This window comes from Ambystoma mexicanum, chromosome 14 (assembly GCF_040938575.1).
Source record: "Ambystoma mexicanum isolate Mex_15411 chromosome 14, UKY_AmexF1_1, whole genome shotgun sequence".
Lineage (NCBI taxonomy): Eukaryota > Metazoa > Chordata > Amphibia > Caudata > Ambystomatidae > Ambystoma > Ambystoma mexicanum.
The window spans coordinates 14,185,718-14,206,133 of NC_090940.1; the positions used below are offsets into that span (position 1 = coordinate 14,185,718).

General features: G+C 49.5%; 1 protein-coding gene across 2 annotated transcripts in view; it reads left to right on the forward strand.

Moving 5' to 3' along the window:
• FOXA1 (forkhead box A1) overlaps window positions 1-19,987 on the forward strand; it is a 121,736-nt gene extending 101,749 nt beyond the window's left edge. For both annotated transcript variants that reach the window (XM_069638412.1, XM_069638411.1), the window contains exon 2: window positions 15,034-19,987. In XM_069638412.1, coding sequence (XP_069494513.1) covers window positions 15,034-16,293 — 1,260 coding nt within the window. In that variant the 3' untranslated portion in view covers window positions 16,294-19,987. The remainder of the gene's footprint in view (window positions 1-15,033) is intronic.
• Window positions 19,988-20,416: the final 429 nt, after the last annotated feature.

Here is a 20,416-nt window from a genome sequence, read left to right on the forward strand (position 1 = left end):
CGCACACTTCCTTGTCTTGCAGACCTCGTCTCTCGCTTTCCTTCTGATTGCGCGTGGCGCGCTCTTCTCGAACCTTCTCATTGTCTATGACACCTGGGCCCCTCGCCTCAACTTCCGGTATCATTCCCCTCTGGCAGCGCCCAAACAGCGCCTCTGCAGGGGCAACCCCCATGGACTGGTGGCGTGGTTCGGTACACTCGCAAAAATTCCACGAGCTTCGTCGGAAGGTCATCACCTCCATTGGCAGAAATCCTGAGCACTTTGTTTAAAGTACGCATTAGCCTTTCGGCCTCTCCATTGGCACGGGGCCATAGCGGGGATACCTTGCGGTGATGTATCCCCCTTTCCCGGAGATATTGGGCAAACAGGCTGCCGGTAAATGGCGGTCCATTGTCAGAGCAAAGTATCTCCGGAAAGCCATGTGTGGCGAACATCTTGTCCAGGGCTCTCGTGGTGAACTCAGTCCCCGTCGACTCCACCGCATCCACCTCCGGGTACCTAGACCATTGATCCACGGCCACCAGGAAATACATGCCATGACCCGTCGAGCCGAAGTCCACATGGACAGTTCCCCACGGCTTCTCACTTCGCTCCATCGAGCTTATCAGCGGGGCTTTGTCTCCTGGGGTCGCCGCCTGGCATGCCAGGCACCTTCTCACAAAACTCTCGACCCTCCCCTCCAAATCCGGAAACTACACCTTAGGCCGTAGTCTCGCTTTGGTCTTGACGACCCCTTGATGCCCAATGTGTGCTCCAACACCCGCATCCTTAAGGCCTGTGGGATCACGATTTGCTGCCCTCTGAGGATCAGTCCATCATCCGAAATAGAGAGCTCATCCCTGACCCTCCAAAGTGCCTGCGGATCCCTTTGGGCTTCCGGCTGACGTCGGGAGTTGTTGCGCAGCACTTCTCTCCAATCTCCACTCCTTACTGCTGCTTTGATTATGCCGAAGACCTCATCCTTGGAGGACTCCGTCGCAATGGCTGGCCTCGTCAACGCCACTGGGAGCGCCCCATCTATCACATGACAGAGCAGCCCTTGACAGTCCGACACACCGCCGTCCTTGTCGATGTTCTCCGAATTCGGGTGACGTGAGAGATAGTCCATCGGGTTGTTGGTGCCCGGTCTATATATCAGTCGAACCCCATATTCCATCAGGGCCAGCATCGACCTCTCAATCCTGGGTGGTGGCTTCGACGACACACCCACTAGGATGGGTAGCAGCGGCTTGTGGTCTGTCACCACTACCACGGGCTTTCCCAGGATGTAGAGGCGAAAATGGTGACAGCCCCACAGGATGGCCAGTGCCTCCCTCTCAATTTGCGAATATCGCCTCTCGGTGTTGGAGAGAGCCTTGCTCGCATACGCGATGGGCCGCATGTCCCCTCTTTCATCAGGCTGCAATAGTACTGCCCCAACACCTACGGGACTGGCATCGACCACAATCTCTGATTCCACGGCAGGGTTAAAGTACGCCATCGTGTCCCCATCCGACAGGGCATTCTTGAGGGCCTGGAACGCCTCCTGTTCACTGCTTTCCCACTTCCACACGGCATCATTCCTGGTCAATGCTCTTAGGGGCTCAGATAAGGAAGCCAAACCCTTGATGAAGCGCCCACAGTAATTCACCATCCCCAGGAAGCTCCTTACCTCCGTGGGGGACGATGGTGCCGCTGCTTCACGAATGTCTCTGATCTTTGCCGGGTCAGGTGACACACCCGCTGCGTGAAAAATGAATCCGAAAAACCCAATCCGGTCTTTAAAGAATTCACACTTTTGACGGTGCAGGGTCAGACGCAGATCATTCAGCCTTTTCAGCGCGTTCTCGAGCCTCCTCATGTGCTCTGCTTCCGAGTCGGCAAATACCAAAATGTCATCACTCATGTTCAAAACGCCTTTTAACCCTGCGAGCGCCCCTCTTATGGTGTTCTGGAATACTTCGGCAGCTGATGAAATGCCGAAACTCAGGCGCTTAAATTGGTAAAGACCTTCGTGTGTCGTGAAAGTCGTGATGAATCTAGAGTCAGGGTGGAGCTCCAGCTGGTGATAGCCCGCTCTTAGATCCAATTTCGAGAGGACTTTCGCCCCCTGCAACTCCCCTATGATATCATCGAAGGTCGGCGTCAGGTGTCTCTCCCTCTTAATTGCGGCATTAGAGAGGCGCATATCTACACAAATTCTCACCGCCCCTGGCTGTTTTGGCTTGGGTGCTACCACTATGGGTGAAACCCAGGGCGTCGGCCCTTCGACCCTCTCGATAATGTCCATGCTGACAAGCGAGCAAAGCTCCTCCTCCACCTTTTCACGAAGATGGAATGGGATCCGACTATGCTGGAGGGCCGTTGGCCTGATCGTGTCGTCAATGTGTAGACGCACCGAGGGTGCCTTCAACTTCCCGACCCCTTCAGAAATACCTGCAAACCTGTCCAGCAGCGTTTCGATGTCCACTTGATAGACCTCCATTGCAAAGTGAACCAGGCTCAGGGCTTCGGATGCCGCACAGTTGAGTAGAGAATGGGTACTCACATCTGTGACAAAGAATCGGGCCTTTATGGTTTTCCCGCCCCTGGACACAGGCGCTACGAACACGCCCCTGATAGGAAGCGGAGTGTCCCCACCAAACGTGAAGATCTTTGCAGTTGAAACGTCTAGCGCCGGAGGCCCCGGGATCCGCTGGTAATGATCCGAGGCAAGCACATAGACTGAGGCCCCTGTGTCGATGAGTACTTGAGTCGGCACTCCCTGAATGTCCACAACACATTTGGGCTGACTCTTACTCCTTGCCCCTGAAGCGATGCTCGAGATGAAGAAGACTTCTTCCTCTTCCTCCTCTTCCTCTTCAGCTAACTGTAGTCTTTGCATTTCCTGCTCCAAGGCTGCGAGGCTCCTCTGCCTCCTCGAGCCACCACCCCGTGCCCTGGCCGGGCCCCTCTGCAGCGACACCGGAGCAGAGGCGCGACACATAGTCGCGTAGTGTCCGGGTCTATTGCATCGGCCAAATGATCTGGACTTGGCCGGACACTCCTCAGAGTGGGGCAAGTCATATCCGCAGTATTGGCAGATAGAGTCGGACCCCGTTGGAGGGCGAGTCTCTTGCTTTCTCTGCCCCCACTTGTCTTTCGACATGGCCCTTTTCCCGACAGCAAACGCATCCTCAGCTGCGTCCATTCTAGCGCCTCTCGACTCCGCCAGTTCGTACATTCTGCCACTGTCCAGGATTTGCTGCAGGTTCCAGCCCGGTTCCCTTAGCACTTGCCTCCGTAACTTGCCCGATGTACATCCTTGGAGAACCTGATTCCTTATCATAGATTCATCATTGTCCCATCGACAAGTGGTGGCCATCACTCGCAGTCGAGCACAGAACTGATCAAGTGACTCCTCTTCCTGCTGTTTCTCCCCACAGAAGAGAACTCTCTCATAATCCACATTGGAGAGCGGTATAAAGTAGTTTTCCAAAGCAGCCTTGACTGCCGCATAGGTGACTACCTGCAGGTTAAGGGACTCATATATGCGCATGACCTCCAAACCCGCAGAATACAACAGGGTGGCCCTCTTCGCATCATCATCGGTTATCCCGGTCGCTGTAAAGTACATATCAAGTTTTTTTATCCATAGCAACCATCTTGGGCCCAATTTCGAAGGGGGATCTGACACATCAAACTCTTGCATCGGCAGTAACGACCCCTGTTGTGTTTTCACCACCACTGCCGGAGCTTCCGCCTCTCCGTCGCTTCCTGCCATGTTTACAGGTCGCACAGGCACCTCCTTGTGGCTTAGAGGCCGCAAACCTGACTCGGGTGGGCAGTGCACGTACCTCCAATTCCTGTCCGGTGGCAGACAACGTGTCCTTGCTCCCTTTCTGGTGCTTAGTGTCTGTCAGAAGTGGGCCGTCCTCTAGGTGTCGAAGACGGTCAAAAATTTCCAAATATTGTTTATGATGTGGTAGAAGCAGCGCACAAGCACCTTTTCAGGCCGCTACTGCTGTATACCAGCTGCTAGGACATTAGCGAAATGCTCCCGCCGGGTCCGTGACTCACCACGTCGTAAAATCGCTGATGGTCAATATGCCGTGTGCATCAAGCGAACGCTCCGGTGGCGTCCCGCCTCATCGCCAGTTGTTATATGGCCACCCGTGTCTCGGGCGGCACACACGCATGCATGCACACACGCACTCATACAGAGAGGGACGGGACGCGATGTTGCCTGTTACGCGTCCCGGCGGCAACTGCCGGCACGGACGCCGTTTATTCAACTGCGCATGCGCGGGCCCAACCGAGGCTCGCGCATGCGCTATGCTACACTGAGAAACCACACCGGCTGTCACCCTATTAGACACCCCTGATACAACAAAAGACTGCCTCCGCTACTGGGAGGGCCCCTCTTACTTCCTTCCAACTCTTGCCAGAAGACAAATGGATTCCCTCAATTTTGGAGCGCACATCTGAAAAGAGTGAATTGGTTATTTGTTATTTTCAAGTCCTGAGAGGATGTTGGGACAGGAGCTCACCCAGCCCATCCTGAGCTGGCAGATTTTCTCAACGGTCTCGACAGATGTGCAAATAACCTGCCTGGCAGAAGCGCTTCTTCCAGGCATATAACCGCCTATAGACCATGGTTAGTGGAACAGTGTTAGTTGCTGATTCTGCCTGTTCTCTTAAATGAGGGCTCAGGTGTGGTGTTTCCCTCCGTGTGAGGGAGTGCATTTACCTAGCAATAGAAAGAGATCTACTCTTTGGAACCTTGATATGTATAATCCCCCATTTCAAGTTCATGAAAGAGAGTGTGCCCTATCTGTTATTAGACATACCATTCTCTGGACTATATTTAATCCTGAGTCACAAGACATATTACTGCCCTCGGTCTCAATATGTGTATATGCCATCAGTCACTAGAAGTATTATTCCCCAGCATCTCTGGATGTGTGTATTCCATCAGTCACTGGACATGTTAATCCCCAGGGTCACTGGATGCGTGTACTCCATCAGTCACTAGACGTGTTATTCCCCTGGGACTCTGGGTGTGTGTATTCTATCAGTCACTAGGTGTGTTATTCCCCTGGGTCTCTGGATGTGTATATTCCAATCAATCACTCGACATGCTAATCCCCTGGGTCTCTGGATGTGTGTATTCCATCAGTCACTAGACGTGTTATTCCCCTCGGACTCTGGGTGTGTGTATTCTATCAGTCACTAGGGGTGGTATTCCTCAGGGTATCTGGATGTGTATATTCCATCAGTCACTAGATGTGTTACTCCCCTGGATCTCTGGATGTTTATATTCCATTAGCCACTAGATGTGTTATTCCTCTGGGTCTCTTGGATGTGTATATTACATCAGCTTTTAGATGTATATTCCCCATGGTCTCTGGATGTGTATATTCCATCAGTCACAAGGTGTATTATTCCCCATGGTTTCTGGATGTATGTATTCCATCAGTCACTAGATGTGTTATTTCTCTGGGACTCTGGATGTGTGTATTCTATCACTCACAAGACGTGTTATTGCCCTGGGGCTCTGGATGTGTGTATTCCATCACTCACTAGATGTGTTATTCCCCTGAGACTCTGGATGTGTGTATTCCATCACTCAATAGACGTTTTATTCCCCTGGGGCTCTGTATGTGTGTATTCCATGACTCGCTAGATGTATTATTCCCCTGAGATTATGGATATGTCTATTCCATCAGCCACTAGGCATGTTATTTCCCCAGGGACTATGGATGCATATTTCCATCAATCACTAGGCTTCCTTTCCCCAAGGTCATTGGGTGTATGTATTCCATCAGTCACTAGACGTGTTAATCCCCTGGGTCTCTGGATGTGTGTATTCCATCAGTCACTAGATGTGTTATTCACCTGGGTCCCTGGATGTGTGTATTCCATCACCCAGTAGATGTGTTATTCCCCTGAGTCTCTGAATGTGTGTATTCTATCAGTCACTAGGCGTGTTATTCCCCAGGGTTTCTAGATGTGTATATTCCATCAGTCACTAGATGTGTTATTCCCCTGGATCTCTGGATGTGTATATTCCATCAATCACTAGATGTGTTATTCCCCTGAGTCTCTGAATGTGTGTAATCCATCAGTCACTAGGCGTGGTATTCCCCAGGGTTTCTAGATGTGTATATTCCATCAGTCACTAGATGTGTTATTCCCCTGGATCTCTGGATGTGCATATTCCATCAATCACTAGATGTGTTATTCCCCTGAGTCTCTGAATGTGTGTATTCCATCAGTCACTAGATGTGTTATTCCCTCTGAGTCTCTGGATGTGTGCATTCCATCACTCACTAGACGTGTTATTCCCCTGAGACTCTGGATGTGTGTATTCCATCACTCACTAGATGTGTTATTCCCCTGGGACTCTGGGTGTGTGTATTTCATCAGTCACTAGGCATGCTATTCTTCTTTGTCTCTGGATGTGTGTATTGCATCAGTCTATAAACGTGTTATTCCCCTTGGAATCTGGATGTGTGTACTCCATCACTCTCTAGATGTGTTATTCCCCTGAGTCTCTGGATGTGTGTATTCCATCGGTCACTAGATGTGTTATTCATCTGGGTTCCTGGATGTGTGTATTGCATCACCCAATAGACGTGTTATTCTCTGGAACTCGGATCTGTGGATGTGCTTATTCCATCGATCACTAGATGTGTTATTCCCCTGAGTCTCTGGATGTGTATATTCTATCAGTCACTAGATGTGTTATTCCCTCTGAGAATCTGGATGTGTGCATTCCATCAGTCTCTAGACGTGTTATTTCTCTGAGTCTCTGGATGTGTGTATTCCATCAGTCACTAGACGTGTTAATCCCCAGCCTCTCTGGATGTGTACATTCCATCAGTCACTAGATGTGTTATTCCCCTGGGATTCTGGATGTATGTACTCCATCAGTCACTAGGCATGTCGTACTCATGGGTCTCTGGATGTGTGTATTTCATCAGTCACTAGATGTGTTATTCCCCTGAGTCTCTGGATGAGCGCATTCCATCAGTCACTAGTTGTGTTATTCCCCTGTGGCTCTGTATGTGTGTATTCCATCAGTCACTAGGCATGTCGTTCCCATGGGTCTCTGGATGTATGTATTCCATAACGCACTAGACATGCTATTCCACAGCATCTCTGGATGTGTGCATTCTATCTTTCTCTCGATGTGTTATTCCCCTGAGTCTATATATGTGTATATTCCATCAGTAACTAGAAATGTTATTCGACAGCATCTCTGGATCTGTGTTTTCCATCGGTCACTAGGTGTGTTATTCCCCTGGAACTCAGAATGTGTGTGTTCCATCATTCACTAGATATGTTATTCTCTCGAGTCTCTGGATGTGTATATTCCATAAGTCACTAGATGTGTTATTCCCCTTGTACTCTGGATGTATGTATTCCATAACGCACTAGACATGCTATTCCACAGCATCTCTGGATGTGTGTATTCTATCTTTCTCTCGATGTGTTATTCCCCTGAGTCTATATATGTGTATATTCCATCAGTAACTAGAAATGTTATTCGCCAGCATCTTTGGATCTGTGTTTTCCATCGGTCACTAGGTGTGTTATTCCCCTGGGACTCAGAATGTGTGCGTTCCATCATTCACTAGACATGTTATTCTCTCGAGTCTCTGGATGTGTATATTCCATCAGTCACTTAATGTGTTATTCCCCTGGGACTCTGGATGTGTGTATTCCATTAGTCACTAGGCATCTCGTACCCATGTGTATTTCATCAGTCACTAGATGTGTTATTCCTCTGGGACACTGGATGTGTGTGTTCCATTAGTCACTAGCTGTGTTATTCACCTGGGACTCTGGATGTGTGTATTCCATCAGCCACTAGGTGTGTTATTCCCCTGGTACTCTAGATATGTGTATTCTGTCACTCACTAGACATGTTATTCCCCTGGGACACCCAATGTGTGTATTCCATCAGCAATAGGCATGTTATTCCCCAGGGACTCTGGGTGTGTGTATTTCATCAGTCACTAGACATGCTATTCCCCTGGATGTGTGTAGTCTATCACTCACTAGAAGTGTTATTGTGTGTATGCCTTCAGTCTTTAGATGTGTTGTTCCCCTGAGTCTCTGGATGTGCGTATTCTATCTGTCTCTAGATGTGTTATTCTTCTGCGTCTCTTGGTGTGTGTATTCTATCACTCACTAGATGTGTTATTCCCTCTGAGTCTCTGGATGTGTGTATTCCATCAGTCTCTAGAAGTGTTATTTCTCTGAGTCTCTAGATGTGTGTATTCCATCTATCACTAGACGTGTTATTTCTATGAGACTCTAGATGTGTGTTTTCCATCAATCACTAGATGTGTTAATCCCCAGCCTCTCTGGATGTGTATATTCCATCAGTCGCTAGATGTGTTGTTCCCCTGGGACTCTGGATGTGTGTATTCCATTAGTCACTAGGCATGTCGTTCCCATGGGTCTCTGGGTGTGTGTATTCCAACAGTCACTAGGCATGTCGTAGGCATGTCGTACCCATGGGTCTCTGGATGTGTGTATTTCATCAATCACTAGATGTGTTATTCCCCTGAGTCTCTGAATGAGTGCATTCCATCAGTGACTAGATGTGTTATTCCCCTGGGATTCTGTATGTGTGTATTCCATCAGTCACTAGGCATGTCGTTCCCATGGGTCTCTGGATGTCTGTATTCCATCAGCCACTAGATGGGTTATTCCCCTCATACTCTGGATGTGTGTGTATTCCATCAGTCACTAGACGTGTTATTCCCCTGGGACCCTGGGTGTGTATATTCCATCAGTCACTAGGCATGTTATTCCCCCTGGTCTCTGGATGTGTGTATTCCATCAGTCACTAGACATGTTATTCCACTGAGTCTCTGGATGAGTGTATTCCATCAGTACCTTGGTGTGTTATTCCTCTGAGATTCTGGATGTGTGTATTCCACCAGTCATTAGACATGTTACTCACCTGGGACTCTGGATGTGTGTATTCCATCAGTCACTAGGCGTGCTTTCCCTCTGGGACTATGGGTGTGTGTATTCCATTAGTTACTAGGCATGTTATTCCCCAGGGACTCTGGGTGTGTGTATTCTATCAGCCACTAGATGGGTTATTCCCCTGGTACTCTGCATGTGTGTATTCTATCACTCACTAGATGTGTTATTCCTCCTGGGCTTTGGATGTGTGTATTCCATCAGTCACTAGACATGTTATTGCCCTGGGACTCTGGGTGTGTGTATTCCATCAGTCACTAGGCATGTTATTCCCCCTGGTCTCTGGATGTGTGTATTCCATCAGACAATAGATGTGTTATTTCTCTAGGACTCTGAGTGTGTGTATTTCATCAGTCGCTAGGCATGTTGTTCCCATGGGTCTCTGGATGTTTGTGTATTCCATCACTCGATGTGGATATTCCATCATAGATACGTTATTGTTTTGTTCCCCACAACTTTTGCTAAATATCTTTGACCTAAGTTGACCTATTTTAAGGGGGTGGGCATCCTTCCCCTATAAGACTTTCACTTTCTTCTACTATCCCATCTAGCGGTTCCCCTATCTGTGTTTCTATTTTTATCCACTCTTCAGTTTTAAGGTAGTTTTGCCCCTATTCCCGTGGGGTCTTTGTCTGCATTTATTCCATCCGACAGTGGAGGTGTTTTTCCCTCGGTGTTATGGGCCAGTTTATTCCATCAATCACTGGAGGGGTTACTTGCCTTGTTTTTTAGATGTGTTTTTTGCATACATCTTTGGGGGTTTGATCCCCCTTGGTCTCTGGTTATGTTTATAACATCAGTTCCAGGAGATGTTATATCCGGTCCTCTGGGTATGTCTATACCCATCAATCACTGCAGGTGTTTTTTTCCCTGGGTCTTTGGTTGTGTATTTCCTGTAAATCTCTATCTGTGTTATTCCCCTAAATCTATTTGTTTATTTCATCAGCCACTGCGTGTGCTCGTCCCTTGGGTATGTGTGAGGGTTTATTCACCAGCCATTGCATGTGCTAGTCCCTTGGGTAAGTGTGTGGGTTTATTCATCAGCCACTGCATGTGCTAATCCCTTGGGTCTGTGTGTGGGTTTATTCATCAGCCACTGCATGTGTTAGTCCCATGGCTCTGTGTGTGGGTGTATTAATCAGCCACTGCATGTGTTAGTCCCATGGCTCTGTGTGTGGGTGTATTCACCACCACTGCATGTGTTAGTCCCTTGGGTCTGTGTGTGGGTTTATTCATCAGCCACTGCATGTGCTAATCCCTTGGGTCTGTGTGTGGGTTTATTCATCAGCCACTGCATGTGTTAGTCCCATGGCTCTGTGTGTGGGTGTATTCACCACCACTGCATGTGTTAGTCCCTTGGGTCTGTGTGTGGGTTTATTCATCAGCCACTGCATGTGCTAATCCCTTGGGTCTGTATGTGGGTTTATTCACCATCCACTGCATGTGCTAGTCCCTTGGGTCTGTGTGTGGGTTTATTCACCAGCCATTGCATGTGCTAGTCCCTTGGGTATGTGTGTGGGTTTATTCATCAGCCACTGCATGTGCTAATCCCTTGGGTCTGTGTGTGGGTTTATTCATCAGCCACTGCATGTGTTAGTCCCATGGCTCTGTGTGTGGGTGTATTCATCGACCACTGCATGTGTTAGTCCCTTGGGTCTGTGTGTGGGTTTATTCACCACCACTGCATGTGTTAGTCCCTTGGGTCTGTGTGTGGGTTTATTCATCAGCCACTGCATGTGCTAATCCCTTGGGTCTGTGTGTGGGTTTATTCACCAGCCATTGCATGTGCTAGTCCCTTGGGTCTGTGTGTGGGTTTATTCACCAGCCACTGCATGTGCTAATCCCTTGGGTCTGTGTGTGGGTTTATTCACCAGCCATTGCATGTGCTAGTCCCTTGGGTCTGTGTGTGGGTTTATTCACCAGCCATTGCATGTGCTAGTCCCTTGGGTCTGTGTGTGGGTTTATTCATCAGCCACTGCATGTGCTAATCCCTTGGGTCTGTGTGTGGGTTTATTCACCAGCCATTGCATGTGCTAGTCCCTTGGGTCTGTGTGTGGGTTTATTCACCAGCCACTGCATGTGGTAGTCCCTTGAGTCTGTGTGTGGGTTTATTCCGCACGTGTTAGTCCATTGGGTCTGTGTGTGGGTTTATTCATCAGCCGCTGCATGTGTTAGTCCCTTTAGTATGTGTGTAGCTTTATTCATCAGCCACTGCATGTGTTAGTCCCTTTAGTATGTGTGTAGCTTTATTCATCAGCCACTGCATGTGTTAGTCCCTTTAGTATGTGTGTAGCTTTATTCATCAGCCACTGCATGTGTTAGTCCCTTTAGTATGTGTGTAGCTTTATTCATCAGCCACTGCATGTGTTAGTCCCTTTAGTAGGTGTGTAGCTTTATTCATCAGCCACTGCATGTGTTAGTCCCTTTAGTAGGTGTGTAGCTTTATTCATCAGCCACTGCATGTGTTAGTCCCTTTAGTATGTGTGTAGCTTTATTCATCAGCCACTGCATGTGTTAGTCCCTTGGGTCTGTGTGTTGGTTTATTCATCAGTCACTGCACGTGGTAGTCCCTTGAGTCTGTGTGTGGGTTTATTCCGCACGTGTTAGTCCATTGGGTCTGTGTGTGGGTTTATTCATCAGCCGCTGCATGTGTTAGTCCCTTTAGTAGGTGTGTAGCTTTTCTCATCAGCCACTGCATGTGTTAGTCCCTTGGGTCTGTGTGTTGGTTTATTCATCAGTCACTGCATGTGCTAGACACTTGGGTCTGTGTGGTTTATTCACCAGCCACTGGATTTGTTATTGCCTTGGGTCTGTGTGTGGGTTTATTGATCGGCCACTGCATTTGTTAGTGCCTTGGGTCTGTGTGTGGGTTTATTGATCGGCCACTGCATTTGTTAGTGCCTTGGGTCTGTGTGTGGGTTTATTGATCGGCCACTGCATTTGTTATTGCCTTGGGTCTGTGTATGGGTTTATTCACCAGCCACTGCATGTGTTAGTCCCTTGGGTCTCTGTGTGGTTTTATTCATCAGCCACTGCATGTGCTAATCCCTTGGGTCTGTGTGTGGGTTAATTCACCGGCCACTGCATGTGTTAGTCCCTTGGGTCTGTGTGGGGGTTTATTCATCAGCCACTGCATGTGCTATACACTTGGGTTTGTGTGTGGGTTTATTCACCAGCCACTGCATCTGTTAGTCCCTTGGGTCTATGGTCTGTGTGTGGGTTTATTCATCAGCCACTGCATGTGTTAGTCCCTTGGCTCAGTATGTCGGTTTATTCACCAGCCGCTGCATGTGTTAGTCACTTGAGTCTGTGTGTAGGTTTACCCATCAGCCACTGCATGTGTTAGTCCCTTGGGTCTGTGTGTGGGTTTATTCACCAGCCACTGCATGTGTTAGTCCCTATGGTCTGTGTGTGTGTTTATTCAACAGCCATTGTATGTGCTAGTACCTTGGGTCTGTGCGGGGGTTTATTCACCAGCCACTGCATGTGCTAGTCCCTTGGGCCTGTGTGGGGGTTTATTCATCATCCACTGCATGTGTTAGTCCTTTGGGTCTGTGTGTGGATCTATTCACCAGCCACTGAATGTGCTAGTCCCTTGGGTCTGTGAGTGGGTTTATTCACCAGCCACTGCGTGTGCTGGTCACTTGGGTCTGTGTGTGGGTTTATTCACCAGCCACTGCATGTGCTAGTCCCTTGGGCCTGTGTGGGGGTTTATTCATCATCCACTGCATGTGTTAGTCCTTTGGGTCTGTGTGTGGATTTATTCACCAGCCACTGCATGTGCTAGTCCCTTGGGTCTGTGAGTGGGTTTATTCACCAGCCACTGCGTGTGCTAGTCACTTGGGTCTGTGTGTGGGTTTATTCACCAGCCACTGCATGTGTTCGTTCCTTGGGTCTGTGTGTGGGTTTATTCACCAGCCACTGCATGTGTTAGTTCCTTGAGTCTGTGTGTGGGTTTATTCATCAGCCACTGCATGTGCTAGTCCCTTGGGTCGGTGTGTGGGTTTATTCACCAGCCACTGCATGTGCTAGTCCCTTGGGTCTGTGTGTGGCTTTATTCATCATCCACTGCATGTGTTAGTCCCTTGGGTCTGTGTGTGGGTTTATTCACCAACCACTGCATGTGTTAGTCCCTTGGGTCTGTGTGTGGCTTTATTCACCAGCCACTGCATGTGCTAATCCCTTGGGTCTGTGTGTGGGTTTATTCACCAGCCACTGCATGTGCTAGTCCCTTGGGTCTGTGTGTGGGTTTATTCACCAGCCATTCCATGTGCTAGTTCCTTGAGTCTGTGTGTGGGTTTATTCACCAGCCACTGCGTGTGCTAGTCACTTGGGTCTGTATGTGGGTTTATTCACCAGCCACTGCATGTGTTCGTTCCTTGGGTCTGTGTGTGGGTTTATTCACCAACCACTGCATGTGTTAGTCCCTTGGGTCCGTGTGTGGCTTTATTCACCAGCCACTGCATGTGCTAATCCCTTGGGTCTGTGTGTGGGTTTATTCACCAGCCACTGCATGTGCTAGTCCCTTGGGTCTGTGTGTGGGTTTATTCACCAGCCATTCCATGTGCTAGTTCCTTGAGTCTGTGTGTGGGTTTATTCATCAGCCACTGTATGTGCTAGTCCCTTGGGTCTGTGTGTGGGTTTATTCACCAGCCACTGCATGTGTTAGTTCCTTGAGTCTGTGTGTGGGTTTATTCATCAGCCACTGCATGTGCTAGTCCCTTGGGTCTGTGTGTGGATGTATTCACCTTCCATTCCATGTGCTAGTCCCTTGAGTCTGTGTGGGGGTTTATTCATCAGCCACTGTATGTGCTAGTCCCTTGGGTCTGTGTGTGGGTTTATTCACCAGCCACTGCATTTGTTAGTCCATTGGGTCTGTGTGTGGGTTTATTCACCAGCAACTGTATGTGCTAGTCCATTGGGCCTGTGTGGGGGTTTATTCATCAGCCACTGCATGTGTTAGTCCCATGGCTCTGTGTGTGGGTTTATTCATCAGCCACTGCATGTGTTAGTCCCTTGGGTCTGTGTGTGGGTTTATTCACCAGCCACTGCATTTGTTAGTTCCTTGGGTCTGTGTGTGGGTTTATTCACCAGCCACTGTGTGTTCCAGTCCATTGGGTATGTGTATGGGTTTATTCACCAGCCTCTGCATATGTTAGTCCATTCGGCCTGTGTGAGGGTTTATTAATCATCCACTGCATGTGTTAGTCCCTTGGGTCTGTAAGTGGGTTTATTCACCAGCCACTGCATGTGTTAGTTCCTTGAGTCTGTGTGTGGGTTTATTCACCAGCCACTGTGTGTGTTAGTCCCTTGGGTCTGTATGTGGGTTTATTCATCAGCCACTGCATGTGCTAGTCCCTTGGGTCTGTGTGTGGGTTTATTCACCAGTCACTGCATGTGTTAGTCCCTTGGGTCTGTGTGTGGGTTTATTCACCAGCCACTGCATGTGTTAGTCCCTTTGGTCTGTATGTGGGTTTATTCATCAGCCACTGCATGTGATAGTCCCTTGGGTCTGTGTGTGGGTTTATTCACCAGCCACTGCATGTGTTAGTCCCTTGGGTCTGTGTGTGAGTTTATTCACCAGCCGCTGCATATGCTAGTCCCTTGTGTCTGTGAGTGGGTTTATTCACCAGCCACTGCATGTGCTAGTCCCTTGGGTCTGTGTGTGGGTTTATTCATCATCCACTGCATGTGTTAGTCCCTTGGGTCTGTGTGTGGGTTTATTCATCAGCCACTGCATGTGTTAGTCCGTTGGGTCTGTGTGTGGGTGTATTCTCCAGCCTCTGCATGTGTTAGTCCCTTGGTCTGTGTGGGTTTATTCACCATCCACTGCATGTGTTAGTCCCTTGGGTCTGTGTGTGTGTGTATTCATCAGCCTCTGCACATGTTATTCCCTGAATCACTGGTGCTGTTCTTCCTGTAGACTGCTGGGTGTGTTTATTGAATCAGTCACTGGCACTGCAGGTGTTACTGCCCTGGGTTTGGCGATACCTGTATTACAGCCATCACAGGTCATGTTGTTTTCCTGGGTCTCCTAATTCACATTCACTTTTTTCCCTTTTCATTCAGGTTTACTCCTCTGTTCCCGTCAGCAACATGAACCCGGGCCTGAGCTCCATGAATACGATGAGCACTTACATGACCATGAACTCCAGTGCCAACATGACCTCCAACTCCTTCAACATGTCCTACGCTAATCCGGGCCTGAGCCCTGGTGCCATGTCTGGACTGCCCTCAGGATCCAGCGGGGCCATGAACGGTATGTCTGCTGGGGTGCCCACCATGGGAGCCACTCTCAGCCCAACCAGTATGAACACCATGTCCGCTCAGCAGGCCTCCATGAACGGGTTGAACCCATACACCAGCCTTAGTCCGATGGCCTATGCCCCATCCAACCTCAACCGGACTCGAGAGACCAAGACCTTCCGCAGGAGCTACCCGCATGCCAAGCCGCCATACTCCTACATCTCGCTCATCACCATGGCCATCCAGCAGGCCCCCAGCAAGATGCTGACGCTGAGCGAGATCTACCAGTGGATCATGGACCTCTTCCCGTACTATCGGCAGAACCAGCAGCGCTGGCAGAACTCCATCCGGCACTCACTCTCCTTCAACGACTGCTTCGTTAAGGTGGCCCGCTCACCTGATAAGCCTGGCAAAGGTTCCTACTGGACTCTCCACCCTGATTCGGGCAACATGTTTGAGAACGGCTGCTACTTGCGAAGGCAAAAGCGCTTCAAGTGTGAGAAGCAGCAGGGGATCTGCAAAGGGGCACTGGAGGGCAGGAAAGACCATTCAGGGGCATCGAACTCTAGCTCCAGCTCACCCTTGCACCAGGGCCACAATAAAGTCAACCACCTGGACTCTGACTCACCGATCTCAAATAACTCCTGCAGCCCCCGAGCCGTGGACCACAATGGGGCCAACCATGACATTAAGCCTACGTCAGCGTCTTCTGGTGGTTCCTCTGCTTTGACTTCTATGCCTCATTCGTCTCACCCATCCCACCCGTCCCACCCCACGTACCCCTCTCACGCACATCAACTCTTGGCTCATGAGTCCCACCTCCACCTCAAGGGTGATCCGCATTATTCCTTCAACCACCCCTTCTCTATTACCAACCTTATGTCGTCGTCGGAGCAGCAGCATAAGCTGGACTTTAAAGCCTACGAGCAGGCTCTGCAGCAGTACTCCTCCTACGGGGCCACCTTACCCTCCATCCCTTTAGGCGGCGCCTCAATGGCCGGGAGGGGTAACATCGAACCATCAGCCCTGGAGCCCTCCTACTACCAAGGGCTCTACTCAAGGCCACTCCTCAACACGTCCTAGGCTCTTTGGCCTCTGTCTCCCTAGGGGCCCCCAGTCAGGTCTTCGCTCACATTGTACATACTATGGAAACAGCGGAATGTCACTTACTGAGAGGCTGTATACAGTGACAGCCTGGTCGGGATAGCAAAAGAGATTCTGACGAATCAGCATCTTTGAAAATCCAATAGGACTTGGGCAGCACAAGTCTCATGTGAGCCATCGTCTGGCATGCCACTCTCTGTGCCCAAGCCCTACTCGCCATTCAGAGGCACTGGACAGTTGGCCACTATCCCTGCAGGCGAATCTGATCCTGTGAATGTTTCTACAGAGGTTACAATGCCAGCATTGCTAATTGGCAAGAGATGGGGCCTGCGAGCAGGGTGCATGCAAGGAACTCCACAATCCACCCCCGCACACGATAACCCCTGCGAGGTCACACACGTTTCTATCTGGAACAATGTTTACACACAACTAAACATAACAAACTAGCAGACTAAGAAGGAAGAGGATCTTTTGTAACATTTTTGAAGTTATTGTGAAAGACAGTGAATGTGACTCCTTTCTGGACAGGGGGAACCAGGTCTCCTCCAGCTGTAAAGGATAGTGGTGGATTGCATATTATTCTTGTACAGGATGTTTGTCATCTTTGAATGTTACCTTTGCTGTGTTGGACCACTACAGGGGCCTCCGACTGTACAGAAGGATCACGTGGCATGCTACTGGAACATTCCGTGCTAAAAGAGGAGCTGGACTACGTGCATCGCCGCGGAAAGGAAGCCATTTTCTTTTGTTTGTATTTCTGAATGTTTATACATTGTGATGTTAAACTCCATATAGGTCAAAGATGCGGAACTGGCACTCAAGGCTTTTACAGTAATGGGTCAGAGGTGAGGTGGGAGTCAATGTTATGTGTCCAGTCAAAAGCCCTTCTCCTGCCTTGTAACGTGCCAGGGGCTTTGTCTTCCCCAGTGGGGTACGTAGGTCTCTTAGTATCATCGTCACATGATTCACAATTTGGTTGTGAGCGGTAGGGAGTAGCTCCTTCGTATGGTGCTTCACTGCCCCCATCCTGGGCCCTGGTGGATCAGGCCTGGGGCGTCCTCTTTCCTAGGGGGGCAGGGAGCTGCCTCTCTGAGGTGAGCAGACACTTAACTACTTAGTCTGCCCCATGTTTAGAGGGGAGGAGAGCTCCTCCTCCTGCGTCGGGGTGTGTGGAAGCCTAGGGTCCTCAGAGTCTCAGGGATCAGGACCACTTTGCCATGGCACGACGGGGCAGGAAGCTTCACCTTCTATTTCGGCATGCATGAGGAAGCGGGGAGCAACCCGCCCTTCCAGCCACGTGCGTGTGTGTGTGTGCGCCCATGTCTAGCCCTACTGACCCCACTATGAGTGGAGCTACTCCCGCTTCCAGGCCAATTAATTCAATACCCTCCTCTGCAAGCAATGCCTGCTCTTTAACTCCTAGGTCCACACACACACTTCCCACCCAACCTGATACTGGCACGGGCTCCTCCCCCCACCTCCAGCGCCACTGTGTGTGAGCATAGCTTCTCCCACCTCCAGCCCCACCATGTATGGGTAGAGTTTCTCCCACTTCCTGCACCATTATGTGTGTGTGCAGCTTCTCTCACCTCCAGCCCCAATGTGTGTGAATAGTGCTTCTCCCACCTCCAGCCCCACTGTGTGTGAGTAGTGTTTCTCCCACCTCCAGCCCCAACATGTGTGAGTAGTTTCTCCCACCTCCTGCACCATTATATGTGTGTGTGCAGCTTCTCTCACCTCCAGCCCCAATGCGTGTGAGTAGTGCTTCTCCTACCTCTAGCCCCACTGTGTGTGAGTAGTGCTTCTCCCACCTCAAGCCCCACCATGTCTGAGTAGAGTTTCTCCCACCTCCTGCACCATTATATGTTTGTGTGTGGGTGGATATATGTGTGTGTACAACTCCTCCCACCTCTAGCCCCGCCATTTGTGAGTAGTGCTTCTCCCACCTCCAGCACAACTGTATGTAATTAGAGTTTCTCCCACCCCCGCACCATTATATGTGTGTGTGCAGATTCTCCCACCTTCAGCCCCACTATGTGTGAATAGAGCTTCTCCCACCGCCAGTCCCATCTTGTGTGAGTAGAGCTTCTCCCACCTCCAGCCCCACTGTATGTGAGTCATTTCTCCCACCTCCTGCACCATTATGTGTGTGGGCAGATTCTCCCACCTCCAGCCCCACTGTGTGGGAGTAGAGTTTCTCACACCTGCAGCCCCACTGTGTGTGAGTAGAATTTCTCCCACCTTCAGCCCCATCTTGTGTCAGTAGAGCTTCTCCCACCTCCAGCCCCACTGTGTGTGAGTAGTGCTTCTCCCACCTCCTGCACCATTATGTGTGTGTAGATTCTCTCACCTCCAGCTCCACTGTGTGTGAGTAGAGATTCTCCCACCTCCATCCCCACTGAATGTGTCATTTCTCCCACCTCCCGCACCATATGTGTGTGCAGCTTCCCTACCTCCAGCCCCAGTGTGTGAGTAGAGCTACTCCCACCTCCAGCCCCACTGTGTGTGAGTAGAGTGTCTCCCACCTCCAGCCCCACTGTGTGTGAGTAGAGCTTCTTCCACCTCCAGCCCCACTGTATGTGAGTAATTTCTCCCACCTCCCACACCATTGTGTCGGTGTGCAGCTTCTCCCACCTACAGCCTTATGGCGAGTGAGTGGATCATCCGCCAAGTTCAAGGCCACTGTGCGTGAGTGGTGCCTTTTCCATCCATTCTAATTGTGTTTGAGTGGAGTCCACCTTCAGCCCAATGATGTGTGAGTGAAGCTTCCCCATTCCAGCCCAATGGCTTGTGAGCTGATTCTCCCCCACCAAGAGCCAGGGTGAGCAAGAGAAGACATTTTTCCCTATACTCTGATGGAATGTATGAGATGAGCTTCTCCTACCCCCAGAACCATGGTCTCCACCGCCAGTTTTCTAGTTTGAGAGGCACACCCCCCTTTAACAAGGGCACTTGTGCCACCATGAGCCCTGTGGTGTGTGAGCAGAGCTGCTCTGGCCCCATGCTGTGGTGTGAGTGCTGCTTTCCCCACGCTGACACTGCTGGTGTGTGAGTGGGACTTCTGCACCTCCAGCCGCATGGTATACAAGTAGTTAGGATTTTACAGTCTTCTGCCCCATGGTGTTAAAAGGGCTTGTCCTTCTCCTGCATCCTGATGCTCCCCAGGCACAAGACTTCACATCCTCCTGTCTCATGGTGTGAGAGAGGGAGCAGGGCTACTGGTTCATCTCTGTGTGATCAGAGGGGCTGGGATCATTCTGCTTCCCCCTCCCCAGGCTATAAGGGGGTGGGTATTGTCTCCTACCTCTCCTTAGTGTGATGGGACAGGGAGTGTTAATTTATCATGCCCAAAAGAAGGAGGGGCAGGGGCTTTTCATCCTTACCCCGGGTTTTAGTACAGAGATGGGGTATTACTGTATTGTGGCCATTACTCTGTAGGAGTGTCTCATTTTCCCTGTCTTAGTGGTACAAGATCGTCTTACTATTTTATTTTGCAAAACCCTTAATTTATTGCATGGTGTATCCCTTATTTTTGTTATGTTTCAGCACAAATTAATTTTAATGATATTTGAATAAATGTGCCTCACATTTTTAAATGTTTAAATTTTATAAATGTATGCGTAATTGAAAAAAAAACATTGATTTCAAAAGTGAAATAAAAGAAAGTCTTAAACGCCTGGCTCCTGATCTTTTGAAGAAACATTGAGAACATTGTGCCAAGAAATCCGGACCTGCAACACTTCAAACGAAACATGCCACCAGAGAGATGGCATTTTCTCAGTAACATGAAAGCTTTTATAAGGGGATGTTGTTTTTGAAACTGAACGTGTGTGTTTTCATGTCAGTTGTCCAGTCAGTTGTCGGTTGTCCATTTAATGGTGTCAGGATTTTTGTGGAGTGGTGTATTTACATAGCAAAACTGAACATTTGTCGTGCTGGAGCTGCAAGAATCACTCATTTGAAAGCCTCAAATTCTTTCTGACAGGCCTAATCCCAAACATAAGCATTACTTTTCAGTAAGGTTCTCATGCACGCAGATCTGTCTTCAGAGCTTCGCATAAACCTGGTGTAATATACAATTAGACAATAAAACAATTGTAGT